Below are 14,101 nucleotides of genomic sequence, written 5' to 3' on the forward strand. Positions count from 1 at the left end.
GCTTCTTTGGTAATATGGCGTTATGAACACGGTTTGAAAAACCCGTTTGTACATTATTTTAATGTACAAAGAATAAAATGCAACACAGCATATAGTACAATAAAGACAAGGGTTTTATTATTATTATTTTTTTTAACAGCATGTACTTTTATTCCTCTTAGCAATTTGCCAGTAATTACTATCCATTTATAGTTGCGTTTAATGATTATTAAAACAAGTTAGTTCCTGTTCTCCCTTACAAACCAGCCACTGTAAAGACTTGGTCCATCACCGGCCTCTCTTTTATTCTTTTGCTTGAATTAAATACGATACAGTTTCTGATGAACCAGAAAGTGCAGCATCTTCACCCTCAGAAGACCTTCCTGTGGTGGACTTTTTACAAAGCAGAGACTCCTTCCATTCATTTTAAATAAACATCGTACAGAAAATTGTCATTATCAGTGGTTAATACGTTTTTCAGTCTATTAGGCTTGGATTAGATGACGTGTCCACATAAATCCGAATGAGGTTTGGTTCATTGAACTGCTCCGCATGCTGTGACTGATGAACCTTTCATATAGATCCGAAACAAACAAATAGTAAAATTATCACGAAAAGTGACATCTTAGGATTGCTTCATTACAATCAATTCAAGACGGTTAAAATCCTTGTAGAGAGACCTAGAGGGCTATGTTTTACAGCTTTATATAATAAAATCCTACACAATACATGTAACACCTTTCACATGAAGCTTTTAAATATAATTACAGCATTGTGCACAGCGATTATTAATAGCTCTAGCAATTTGCAAAGACAAAAAGGGCATTACGTAAAAAGCTCGAGTTATGCACTTTTATCTTTATCGTACATTTACGATATGGCAAAAGGTGTTGCTTTTGGTTCCTCAGGCAACTGGTTCTTCTTAACTCTGATCCCCAAAAGGCTGCATATCTTCATCAGCATCAGATCCACGATTTCCTCCTCTTCAGATGGCTAGGAAAGAGAAACAACATTTTTGGGTGGGTTTTTGTACGGTTTTGAAAAAGTAAGAGAAGACGGTGTACCTTATGGTGTATCTGTTCTTCAGAAAATGCCACCAGGATGACGGATATGAATAGGTTGAGAACCACAAACGTCATGAAGATGATGCAAGAACCGATGACAAATGCACCGAGAACAGGATTGTACTGCAAAACCTGGGAGAAAAAACAAAAGTTTACAATCTTATCAATATTGAGGAACATGTCTATGATGATCTCACGTACTTCCTCATAGTTGAAGATCCCCAGTTGCAAGCTTACGATGGTCTTGGCAGCATGTAGAAGAGTGTGGTAGGAATAAAGCTTCCAGCCGTACATTAAATTACACTGTGGGAGGATGAACCAGATGAGAAACACGGATTGAATTAATGGTTTTCATCGTCATCTGTATTCATAGTCGTCATATGCTATGTTTCTGAAAAACACTTTCTCTCTCTTTCTTAGTTCTTCAAATCTTTTTGATTGAAATGGCTTTTCTACACCCAGAGTCTTGTCATGCTATTCTTAATGACCATAGTCAGATGAGTAGTATTGCAAACATGGGCATTCGTTGCTTGTATAATGCTTGCTTGGGGAAGTGCTAGCTCAAGTGGTTAAGGCTCTGTCTCGTTGACTGTAAGATCAGGGTTCAAGCCCCAGCACTGCTAAGCTGCCACTCTCACGCCCTTGAGCCTGGCCCCCAACCTACCCTGCTCCAGGGGCGCTGCATCATGACTGACCCCGCGCTCTGACCCCAACCCCAATAATGGAATATGTGAAGAAAGAATTTCGCTGTGTAGAAATGTATAGGTGACAAAGACAGCTTAGCTTAAATGTATGAAATTTTGTGTTTGTGAAAATGGATATTGAGGGCATGCTCGGAAAAGACTGGATCAGGTATGGATCAAGAATGTGAACTATTAAATAGGACACATCTGCAACATGAAGCAATAAGCAATGCATCTTTTAATGCAAATGCAGCCTATCTTTCTGACAAAAAAAAATATTTCCATATATCTTACAGCGATGGAGTAAGCTAAGAACATAATTGTCATGACGATAATGAAGCCAGAGATGTCGTTCCACGCCCGATGCAACGTCGCAGTGATCATTTGAAGCTTAGGGTTGAGGCGTAGCAAGTGCCACAGTTTGACTGTAGCCAGAAGAACCAGGAAGGCTACAAGATATCCAAGAACTCCATCTGCTGTGGCAGTTTCATGGAAGCTAGCATGTCTGGAAGAGGAGCAAAGGATTACTGGAGTTATACAGCAAAGAAATGTTAGTGCTCTGATGACTTAAAAGTCTTAATTGCATATCCTGAATGCAAGGAAATGAAATGGTTTAAAGCACTTACTCATCTTTGTGCTTTTGATAGTACTCAATGTCCCGCTTGCCCAACAGTGTCCTCTTGATGAAAACACACAGTGCACTCCAGCTTAAAATAATGATGGCCAGCTCCAAAAGATTCCACTTGCTCCTGAAGTATTCCCACTTGTGCTGTTTCATAAGCTTTCCCTGTTCAAAACCCATGGAAAAAGGATATCTTTCTCACTCATGCTGATTCTATATTAAATCAACCATCATTATTGCCAGTTTTCATGTGAGAGGACTGACCTGCTGAAACATATAATAGAGAATGAAGAGAAAATAGATGGCCTCGGAGGCCATCATGAAAATATGAAAACCATCAGTCGACTGATAAAGGCGGACACTTTGTAGATCACTGCGGTACTGGAATGCCCCTAGGAAACAAAAAGGAACTCGTGAACCCCCTGGATCCCATAGAAAGCAAAGAATCCGCAAGAAAACGAGACTCACCTACTGCTGTGGTCTCAAACATCAGCGTGACGATACAGAAGAGGTTGACGTTAGCGTTATATACTGTGAACTCCACGAAGATAGCCCGAGTGTATTTGTCTACCCAGATGTTCTCGAAAAGGTGCTGAAGCAAACTGTGAAGGGAAACACAATGGGGTTGGGAATATGGCTGACAAATCTGAATACAAATAAATCAACCATGGTGCAGAGGCTAATTCAGGAAAGTACACTGAGAACTGAAATTCTGGAAAATTTGGGTTGCTGGGTGCTCGATTCTGATTGGTCAGAAGCTGTTGAAATGGATCATTCAGTAGAGCTTATGCTAATACATTACTGTATTCAGGGATATATGATTGATGTTTTACATAAACAGACTATTGATATAGTAAAGTTTGTTTACGGAGATGTCTCCAGTAAACAAACAGTGTTCAGTCTCTGACACGGGAAAATCTTCAGGACCGACATCTTTGCTTGGTTGCTTGATAACACTTTTGGCAGATACTGATCACTGCAGACCGGGAACACCCCACAAGAGCTACAGTTTTGGAGATGCTCTGATCCAGTCATCTATCCGACATCACAATTTGGCCCTTCGTCAAACTCACTATGCTATCTACCCTCTTCTGCATACAAAAGCTCATAGACATGGATGAAAGACTAGTGTCTTAGCTGTAAAAACAATTCAGTTGAAATCCAACTGTGTCTCTGAAATGTAACCTGTACAAACTATTACAACCTTCTCCTCAACAAATCAGTATCATATATCAATACCTTCTTGCGCTTTGTTTGTTAGGCCCCAGGTCCACAACAAAGCCCCCACCTCTGTAGAAAGCCACCCCACCCCAGATAGGGTGTGCTCTGAGTCTGGACTGGGTTTGGTATCGCCATGGCATGAGGAGACTCTTTGACACATTTACATCTATTGATCGGTTCCAGCCTGGACCATAGGAGCCCATGTCCTCCACCTCCCATGAGTATGGAGCATGGCAGTCGTGAATGGAGCGGCTCATGAAGCTGGAGGTCCTGCAGGAATCCTTGTGTACACGAACCTGCCGGAGTCGAGCATTGCCTACAAGCTTCGAGTTTCCATCTGTGATGAAGCCTAGCATAATGACCAAACTATATTAGACACTATGAATACATTTGGTCAAAGTGGACATACACTTTATACACAAAATATGTACCTGGTTGCTGTCCAAAAACGCTATTTAGGAGGGTGGTGTTTGCCCAGGTAAACACACCTTTGTAGGTCATACTGTCAGCAATGCCGGTCCTAAAACTCTGCTGAATGTGTTGAGTGAGGTAGTAAGCATTTGGGTCTCGCTGACCGTAAGCCACCAGGAGCAGCATCCAGAGGAACCCTACGTAAACTGTAAAGGAAGCAGTTGCCTTACTCTAAACTGTTGCTGTTTTCCAGTTAACTGGTACATTACAAAGAGGCATTTCTTACTGAGAATCTCCCTGATGAGTGCAAACACTTTCTGTTCTTTGATCATGTTGTTCCGCATCTTCTCAATATCACAAGGAGGAGGAGGCTGGTAGAAACTACATGTGCTGTCTCTCCTGGCAATGCATATACCATCAGGATCATCTGTGGAGCAAGACTTGTTTGAAAAATACTACATATAATAGTGAACTACTTGGGAACATTCTTTCATTCCTCTTCAGTAACTGCTTTATAGTGGTCAGCATTGTGGTAGATTTTTCATTGATTTTTACATTGTGGAGCTTTTTCCCAGGGACAGTGGGAATGGGGTTGGAATACACCCGAATACATTCACACAATTATTCACACTTAGGGGTGATTTAACATAGTATATCTACTGGACTAGTCCTGGGAGGTGGAAAAGAAACCAAAGAACATGGAAGAATCCCACATGGAGATAGGAAAACATGCACAGAGAGTAACTTAAGCTTTGGATTGAACCAGAGCTACAGTATGAGGCAGCAACACTACCCAATACAAATAATCTTTAAAGGTTACCTGTACTTGATAAAGCACCCTCGATTGGAACATCTCCATATTCTTCTTGATCAACTCTCTTTAGAACCAGAGCAAAGAAGACAGCAAATCCAAGCACCTGAATAAAAGGAGAGTAATATACTGATTAACTGTTTATATTCCACTTAATACAAAAAAAAAATCCAAATGAATCAGGTCTGGTTACCTTTATCGGCTGGGTGATGAAGAGGCTCTCGAAAAAGGACACAACCATAGAAATGAGCCAGCTAATAGAACGATCCGTTCCATAAGTCAACCCATACATCATGGTGAAATACGCTGACACACCACTAGTGGCTGCAACGAGAATCCAGCCAACAAACACAAACCACCAGGGCAAGCCTTTCTGACAGCACTTCTTATCGCCTCCATGATCCTCCCCCAGACTGGAGCTGCAGGAGACTTGGTCTCTGTTGGAGCTGGAGGAGAGATATGGCTCTAGCAATCGTTTCATGCCCTGAACCTGCAGCACTGCCTGAATGTAGCTCTCTGGTTTAGAGAACCGGGATGGACCCAGCAGCCTCAGCTCCTTCTCCACATTCTGCAGCTGTTTGTAGAGATACTGCCTGAAGATACTGTGTTTCTCATTTGGTATCTTGTCAGGACTTCTCTCTGGTAATATAGTACAAAGAATAAATGGATAAAGCATGTTCAAGAAAAAGTATGAAAAATTGGTTTTATGTATGTTTAGCTTTTCAGTCCATACCATGAAGATTTACAGCACCCAGAGAGATAGCGAGATCCTTTTTGGAGGTATCAGAGTAAAACTCGCCTGCACGGTTCTGCTGACAAATAATATCTTCGACTAGTGACAGGAGAGCATTGATATCCATTTTCTCAGGGTCTATCCTTGGCATAGGGCTCCTCAGTGCCTTGGAGAGTGATTGGGCTATCCTTTTGATGTCCTAAAAAGGGCAAATTGAACAAATATTTAAAGTATTTAAGAAAACGGGTCTCCATTTTATTAATGGTTGGTCCTGTTGTGTACCTTGGTTACAGCATCTGGTGTGATCTCCCTGTGGTCACTCTGCGGAGAAGGAGGTTGGGTTGGTGACACCCGTCCTGTTTTTCCTTGCTTAACAAAATCGGTCTTAGACTGTTTAGGAGTTTGATCTTTTCTTCGTTCTCTTGGTCTGACACTTCTGAAGATGCTTACGATAAGAAGGTTGATGGGGAACATAATAATAGAGCTCTGGATTCCAATCATCACTTGCTGCCAGGTAAACTCGATCTTCCCTTTAGTCAGAAGATGATAGAGGATTATTCTTTATTAAAGTGCTTCGAATTGTCACGACAAAGTAAGTAGTGATTATGAATGGGCTAAAACATGCATTACCCAGATCCATGGTCTGTTCAGAGGGGTCAGTGGGAATCCCCCAGAACATGATGCTGGTCAGCATGGTGCAGAGCAACAGAGAGAAACAGCATGAAACACGCTGTACTCGGGTGAAGTTACTGTTGGGCGGCCGATTGATCACTGAAAACCAAATATGACCATCTTGGAAATCCTTTGTGGTTTTCATGTAGAACAGATTACTGTTGAAACATAAATGTAAAGCTGTAACAGATATCTATATAAAAAGCTAGGTTATATGATGTACCCTATATGGCCAAAAGTGTGGAGACACATGACCCTCACAGCCATGTAAGGGTGTTCCCCAAACCTTTGCTAGCACACAACTGAGTCTACAATGTCTTTTGTATGCTGTAGCATTGAGAATTCTTTCCATTTTCATCTTTTGGAATGATGCCTTCACACCAGAACTCTTTGCACAACATTAGTGCCTGAACTGTGCGCCTGTGGCTGAATGATCAATACAAACAGAAAGTCTTGTGAAAAGCCTTCCCAGTACATTGGAGGTTATTATAACAGCAAAGGAGGCACAGTTCAATATTAAATGCCCATAGATTTGGAATAGGATGTTCAGTATTGATGTGTCCATGTTCTTTTGGCCATACAGTGAAACTTCAGGGGGACATCGTTCATTTATATAGACAAGGTTACCCACCTAAACCTTTTTAAGTCAGTTTCTGATGCTGCAGGAAACACTTTATCCAGGGTGCACTCTCCTACATCAATAGCCAGCCATGAACTGCATAAGAAATGCCACTTTTGTCCCGTCTCCAGGTCTTGGACCATCACCTTATTAACATACCTGAATAGCAGATGTTCAAGATAAATCACATGACTCTAGTATGACTGCAATGGATATTGTCACAAAGCAGCTTTAGAGGAATATAACATTTCAGAATATAAATGATAAATTTATATTAATCCCTAATAAGCAAGCCTATTGGTAAACTGTCTGACTATATTAGGAAGAAACCTTAAGAGGAACCATTTACAGCATTTGGCCCTAGATGCCCTTATCCAGAGTGACTTGCATTTGTCTCATTCACACAACGGAGCAACTGAGGGTTAAGGGCCTTGCTCAAGGGCCCAGTACTGGCTACTTGGTGGTTCTGGGCTTCAAGCTCACAATTTTTTGAGCAGTGGACCAACAACCTAACCACTGGGTTACCATTTTCCCAAACCCAGACTCAAAAGGGAACCCATTCTCAACTAGGTGACAGTAAGGAGGGTGAGTGTGATTTCCTTTCTATATCTTTACACTATACACCGATCAGGCATAACATTATGACCACCGACAGGTGAAGTGAATAAGATGATCTCCTCATCATGGCTCCTGTTAGTGGGTGGGATATATTAGGCAGCAAGTGAACATCCTGTCCTCAAAGTTGATGTGTTAGAAGCAGGAAAAATGGGAAAGCGTAAGGATTTGAGCGAGTTTGACAAGGGCCAAATTGTGATGGCTAGACGACTGGATCAGAGCATCTCCAAAACTGCAGCTCTTGTGGGGTGTTCCCGGTCTGCAGTGGTCAGTATCTATCAAAAATGGTCGAAGGACGGAACAGTGGTGACCTGGCGACAGGATCATGGGCGGCCAAGGCTCATTGATGCACGTGGGGAGCGAAGGCTGGCCCGTGAGATCCGATCCAACAGACGAGCTACTGTTGCTCAAATTACTGAAGAAGTTAATGCTGGTTCTGACAGAAAGGTGTCAGAATACACAGTAAATGCTGGGTCAGGGCTGTTTGTGGCAGCAAAAGAGGGACCAACACAATATTAGGCAGGTGATCATAATGTTATGCCTGGTCGGTGTATTATCAAGAGCCATTGTGTAGCCAAATGGTTTAAGCAGCTAATGACTATGAGCATTAGAATACAATAAATCAGAGCTGCTGTTCTAAACCATTATCAACACCTAACCAGATAAATTTGAGTATCTTCGTAGTAGAAATCTGATCTACTAAATGTAGGCTATGGGAGTGCAGAACAGTTTTTTTTTTTTTTTACCAAGCAGGATGTTTCCCAGAATTATCATGCCATAATCTGATGCTCTGCAGCTCTCCAAGTGAGAAAGGCGTGGTGAGGAGGAACATGTCCGTTCCTCCTCTTTCAAATACCGGCTTGTCTGGGTCAGTTAGATGATGAGGTTCACTTTCTCCCTCAGAGCCCAGCAGAGTCACTGTAATCTGTGGTAGCAGTGATAATTATGTAGTAAGACTTAAGCATTAATCGTGACTAAACATTCAGGCTGAGACAGACAAACTGACCTGAGAGGATGTCGAAGCTCCACGGCGATGACCAGTGGTGACGGTCAGTAAGTAGCGATATTCAGCCAAGGGATCATTGTCCTCTAACACTGTGACTTTTACCTTTAAAATCACATTACATCGTACATATTAAGCATGTAGGGAGACATTTTCTTTCTTTATAGGGGCTTATATGGGTAAAATGTTGTCTTATAAGTGTTCTGTTGTCTTATAAGTGTTCTGATCTGAAAATGCACATAGGTCTTTGTAAAATGTACCATAACACATGTTTAAAATATCCTTTTCCCTTTACTTTACATCGGGGGGACACAAATGACACCCCAATCATGAAATCACTCATAAAATAGTATGCATTGGTGCTTGCTTAAAATCAGAACATAACATGATAACAAGATAAAGATCTCAGGAATAACTGCAATAAAGAAGACCTTTGCAGTGTCTTGGATGTCCTTTCTTCGTGCCCACACCACAACTATGAGGTAGATGAGGAAAATGGCACCCACGAAACACACCACCACAGGGTTATTGACAAACGTGGCAAACAGTTCAGCGGTGCGGGATACGTCGACCAGGTTGGGCATAACAAAGAAAGAACTGCCAAAAAATGTCAGATGAGTACAAAGGCACTGAGTAAACAGTGGTGTGGTGTGAGGTCCAACCTGAGGACACAGAGAAGTGAATGAGTGAATGCTTCTACAATAGATATTCTCTTCTTATAGTGAAAATCTACTAGTTAAACTTACCCTGCAGCCGTAGTCACTCCATGTGGTTTCAGTCTCATCCCAGTACTTACACTGAGCAGCTATTGACGTGATGTATACGGAGGCATTCGAGGAGTTTACACCTGCTGAGCCAATAGGCCTCACCAAAAGATAGTAAACCCCTACTTCTAGTGTTATATCCCTGGAATCCAGGACCCATGCATACCTCTCTTCTGTATCACACAAAAACACAATCACAATCATCATACTATGTTAATTTGAAAGTGGTTAAAGGAAAACGCCACTGATACTGGACTGCTTGTGATCTGCCTAGCGATCCTACTGCTAATTGCCTGCCTGCTACATTATTTCCATGAGAAGTTAGTCTGAATCTCTTATGTCACATGAGGCCATGATGAAAAGTGGAGGCATGAAACACTGGACTCAAAGACACCATTGTGTTGAGTCACAACAGAGGATCTGAGATGGTGGACAGAATGAAGGACTAAAGTGCTGCTGCAGGTAGGAATAAAGCCAGATAAATCTCACTGGCAACACAGTAAAAGGGTCGAATACCAATAAAAGTAACATGTCAACATGCCAATAAACATAGTTTAAACTAAAAAAAATAATCACTGATGATTATAAAGATTATTATGCGAGTTGTTCAAGGTGGATTTTTCCATTTCTGCCTAAATTTACCTGTTGAATTTCCTGATTGAGGGAGCTGAATTGAGGTCTTGTAGTGCGTGTTGTTTGGGTAGTGTTCAAACCCCAGGAGTAAATGTAAAGGTATTTCTTCTGAGGGGTCCAATTTTAAAACCAGAGATATGTTTGGTGTAGTCACATTAATGATTAAAGTACTGTAGTTTCCCAGGTCCAGAAAGGTACTGTCAACTTCAGCCTCTGGTCTTGGCAAGATAATCTAGACAACAAAGCAACACAAAGAGAACATACGTACTATATCGTAGCTGTACACTACCCTAGATGTTACTGCTTTCATAAATATGTGCATCATCTTACCTCAATCTCCTCACTGAGGCCAGATACTGGGATAACAGATCCGTTCTCTCGAGTGATGGACAGAGACGCCACGGCTCCGCTGATCTGCTCACCTTCCCTCAGGGGGAAAGGGTTTATGGCAAAACTCAGCATCTGTGACCAGACGCACATGAACACAGGAAATGAACAATAGACTACATAATTAATGGAACAATATGCTAAATGGTCACAAACTAGTAAATTCACACCCGTAGATCCACTGGCTCTTCTAAAGGCAGCACATTAGGACCCAAAGATGGGAGCACAAAGCTGGCGGAGCTGTTGTACTCAATACTGAAGGACTGTTTCTGAAGTGCCACTGGGGACATTCTAATGAAATAGAAAGAAAAAAAGCCATTAAATTGAGCACATTTGCATACACACATTAATCACTGTCCATTTTATTAGGAACATTTGTATATTTATCCAATCAGACGATCGTGTAGCAGCAGCAGAAGGAGTGGAGACCAGTGGTCTTCTGCTGTTGTAGCGCATTCACCTCATGGATCGGTGTTTTGTTCATGCTGAGATACTTTTCTGCTCCCTTTGGTGGTAATGAGTTAGTATATCCTTCCTGGCAGCTCGAACCTGACCTTATTTTACAACAAGGAATTTCTAACCACAGAACTTCTGTATAAACTCTAAAGACTGTTGTGTGTGTAAAAAGTTTCAGTTTCTGACCAGCCCTTCTGGCACGACAATCGTACCGTAGTCGAAGTCACAGAGATGGCGGTTTTTCCCTCATTCTCATGTCTGATGTGTGAATATTAACTGAGGCTCTTGAACTCTATTTGCATTGCAATGAGCTGCAGCCCCATGACTAGTTCCTATTAAAGTGGACGGTTATTTGTCACAAATCTCACGTATACAGATGATCGTCTCTGTTGACCAGGTGACATTCTGCAAATGAAGACCATGTCCTCAACTAAAGTTCATGAAGCATGATTGTGAAACCGTAAACATGGGGCAAACTCTCCTCATTTTTTAGAATAGAGTAAAATTCTAGATAATAAATAAAGAAAGACAGAGATAGGAATCCATAGGATATGTAGAAAGGAGGTTGTACTTCAAGCTTGGGCTCATAAATTATTTATTATCATTCCGTATGCATCTTTGAGTATTAACACTGCTTATACATCAGTCACCATCATGATGTCATTATATATTAATTCTGACCCTTCACTAGGTCTGTTTGGTTAAGACTAGGTGGGAAAGCTGACTGCTGATTGTGAACAGAAGGTCAGATAATATTTTGAGGTGGTATTTTCTGTGTATTGTGTGTAAATAAGAATTTATGTTTTCACCCACTCCGGTCTGGGGTTTTGTATTGTTTGTAGCTTACCTGTTTACATACACACTGATCTCAGAGGTGCTAACAATAATAGGCTCTTGGTCTATGCTTGTACCAGCCAGCAGTGCACTTTGGACATTGTCTGCTGCATTTAGCAGGTTTTCTGAGATGATTTCCTAGAGATAAGAAAAGGGAGATACAACTTATTGCAAATACCACAGTGCTATAGAATTCTCAAATCTGATTGGTCAGAAGGTGTTTGTCTATAATAGATTCATTTTATTGCACTCATTCTAATGCTCTTCATTACATTACATTACATTCTTTAATAAGGAAATATGTGTAATTGTTGGCAAACTGCTATGGTATATACAAAATAATAGAAAAATAATACAGTGACTCCACATCATACAACCATGTTAGTGATTATTTTCCTGTAACAGCATGCCCCAAGCCTTATTATCCCTTAAATATGTATTTAGAGAGACCAGCATTTAGCTGGAGCATGATACCTGCTGGTCAGTGCTAGTAGAAACTTTGAGGATGTTACTGGCAGCCTGAATGATGGGTGTGACCACCTGCCTTGTTACTTCTTTGTCATCCCCCTCAGTGAGTGTAATAGAAACCAGGGACACACTGAGGTTTGACAAAATTGAGCTGGCCTCTAGCTGTAAATAAGAAAGAAACATTTAAGTGAAAAATATTATCCATACATTATCCAGACTTTTAGATCAGGAGTACTACCTGAGCTGTAGATGTCAGCTCTTCACTCTGTGTAGTGAGGCTCACTACAGCATCAGCTGTCTTTTGCACTTCTCCAGGGTTCCTGAGAGGGGCAGTGTTCACAGCCGTGCCCAGGTCTATCAGCATCTGCTCTCGGAGCTTCAGTCAGGACATGCATGTTTATTACTTAGTGTGCAGAGATGTAAAATAATCAGCAGTCTGTACATAATACTATATTCCCACCTTCATCTTTGCATCTTGTTCTTGGCCCTCAGCTGTGTCCTCATTCAGCCTGTAAGACACAGACTGGAACATCTGGGCTAGTGTTGATCCTGAGAGCTTCCCATTCTGCAACAGCTGGTCCACCTGCTTGGACACGAAGCCCTGCAGATCCTCCACTGATGGCCCAATGCTAACATCATTTACCTGAGATTGTTAAAAAGCACAGGACTGATATGACAAATAGATCTGTTATGGAGCCAACTAAGAAACATCAGCACAATTAGTGAGATCCCCAAGAAACCTTTCTCGGTTTCAATATTAAGGTAGTTACTGCAGTATGCCTTCGTAGGGCAGTATAGCTACAGATTGTAGTAAAGTTGTGTGCAAACCTGGACAGATAAAGTTGTGTTAATCTTCTGTCCTTCTACATTCTCAACTGTGATAGCTACAGCCAGGGTGTAGTTAGCACCACCCCCAACAGGGAGAAAGAGTGACGCCACTGTATGGTTCTGGCCACAGTACAGGTAGTCACCTATAGCACAGATGGAGCAAAGGGCAGCAAATGATGAACGATGAGAACATGGAAGAATGATGAGACTGTCATAAGCATTAGGTGAAGTTTTTCGCACCAGTGGATGTTCTGAAGCAGTACATGCATGGTCCAGCATTGCAGAACGAAGGAGGCGTAGTGCACATGATGTTGAAGGGAGAGAGAATGTCTCCGACAGTGGGGTTAATGTTACAGGACAGTGGAGGTGAAACCTCTTGTAGGGGATTAGTAGCAGTAGTGGGAGAACTAAACGGAGTATTGGAGGTGGTTACAATAGACTCAGGCTGCTCATTTGTGGCTTGACTATCAGGTAGTAATGTTGGGACCAAAGTAGACGAGGCATTGAATATTGGGATGGTGAATTCAGTTGATCCAGATAAGCCATCTTTTACACCTAAAATAAAATAAAGTCATTGATGCAAACCTCATTAGAAAGTGTAGCCTTTTCGTTTGTAAATCCTTGAAGAAATACGAATAAAAAAAATCACCCACCATAAGCAACAACATTTATATTCTGCTGTGTATTGACTAGAATTGCACTCTCGATTATAAAAGAACTGGCACCTTCCTTCTGTTTTATCAGTGCTTTCTGTCCTGTTTCAGAATAGCAGGGAATCAAAACATCCTAAAAGTAATGAGTTAAAGAAACAATAATACATTAGTCGCAATATAGATATATAAATATGTACTAATTACAGATAAATGATATATATGTGCTTACAGGTATTGGGTTTGTGTCCTCAAAGTACCAAACAACTTGCTGACAGCCTTCACACTGTAACTGCAGCTTAACATTCGCATTGACATTCACTGGGTTGCAGTTGGAACATCTGAAAAGAAAATATCAAGAAAAAGAGGCGGGAAGTGATCATAACATGAGCCAGGAAAGAGACTAAATCATTTTTTGTTGCTGTTTATTTTATACAGTAAGCAGAAAGCATGCCGAGATACATGACGAGATGATGTTGCAGAACATCTTCTTGCAGTAAAAATATCATTTGTCTGCTTTTCTCTTTTTTCTTTCCTGGCAAAGCAACATAAATTCATGTTTATTTCTGGAATAAGTAGCGAATTTTGCTAAGTAAAAACTCCCAAACCAGTGAGGTGCTCGATCTTGTAAAAAGTCTGGCATTCAGA

The 14,101-nt window shown here is 41.2% G+C and overlaps 1 protein-coding gene across 1 annotated transcript in view; it reads right to left on the reverse strand.

Annotated features, from left to right (window-relative positions):
* Window positions 1-144: 144 nt before the first annotated feature.
* pkd1l2a (polycystic kidney disease 1 like 2a) overlaps window positions 145-14,101 on the reverse strand; it is a 33,221-nt gene continuing 19,264 nt past the window's right edge. Inside the window, exons 12-42 of the mRNA XM_058401306.1 lie at window positions 13,686-13,794; window positions 13,457-13,589; window positions 13,044-13,358; window positions 12,804-12,946; window positions 12,436-12,618; window positions 12,214-12,351; window positions 11,982-12,137; window positions 11,521-11,645; window positions 10,388-10,508; window positions 10,161-10,292; window positions 9,840-10,062; window positions 9,180-9,370; window positions 8,865-9,095; window positions 8,437-8,538; window positions 8,177-8,355; window positions 6,828-6,974; window positions 6,155-6,354; window positions 5,807-6,054; window positions 5,525-5,723; window positions 4,985-5,430; window positions 4,801-4,897; window positions 4,267-4,407; window positions 4,001-4,186; window positions 3,588-3,918; window positions 2,817-2,950; window positions 2,613-2,740; window positions 2,353-2,513; window positions 2,021-2,231; window positions 1,245-1,346; window positions 1,044-1,175; window positions 145-972 (exon numbers count right to left, since the gene is read on the reverse strand). Of these exons, the coding sequence (XP_058257289.1) occupies window positions 850-972; window positions 1,044-1,175; window positions 1,245-1,346; window positions 2,021-2,231; window positions 2,353-2,513; window positions 2,613-2,740; window positions 2,817-2,950; window positions 3,588-3,918; window positions 4,001-4,186; window positions 4,267-4,407; window positions 4,801-4,897; window positions 4,985-5,430; window positions 5,525-5,723; window positions 5,807-6,054; window positions 6,155-6,354; window positions 6,828-6,974; window positions 8,177-8,355; window positions 8,437-8,538; window positions 8,865-9,095; window positions 9,180-9,370; window positions 9,840-10,062; window positions 10,161-10,292; window positions 10,388-10,508; window positions 11,521-11,645; window positions 11,982-12,137; window positions 12,214-12,351; window positions 12,436-12,618; window positions 12,804-12,946; window positions 13,044-13,358; window positions 13,457-13,589; window positions 13,686-13,794 (5,467 nt within the window). The 3' untranslated portion in view covers window positions 145-849. The remainder of the gene's footprint in view (window positions 973-1,043; window positions 1,176-1,244; window positions 1,347-2,020; window positions 2,232-2,352; window positions 2,514-2,612; window positions 2,741-2,816; window positions 2,951-3,587; window positions 3,919-4,000; window positions 4,187-4,266; window positions 4,408-4,800; window positions 4,898-4,984; window positions 5,431-5,524; window positions 5,724-5,806; window positions 6,055-6,154; window positions 6,355-6,827; window positions 6,975-8,176; window positions 8,356-8,436; window positions 8,539-8,864; window positions 9,096-9,179; window positions 9,371-9,839; window positions 10,063-10,160; window positions 10,293-10,387; window positions 10,509-11,520; window positions 11,646-11,981; window positions 12,138-12,213; window positions 12,352-12,435; window positions 12,619-12,803; window positions 12,947-13,043; window positions 13,359-13,456; window positions 13,590-13,685; window positions 13,795-14,101) is intronic.

The sequence above is a fragment of the Hemibagrus wyckioides genome, linkage group LG10, assembly GCF_019097595.1.
Source record: "Hemibagrus wyckioides isolate EC202008001 linkage group LG10, SWU_Hwy_1.0, whole genome shotgun sequence".
Lineage (NCBI taxonomy): Eukaryota > Metazoa > Chordata > Actinopteri > Siluriformes > Bagridae > Hemibagrus > Hemibagrus wyckioides.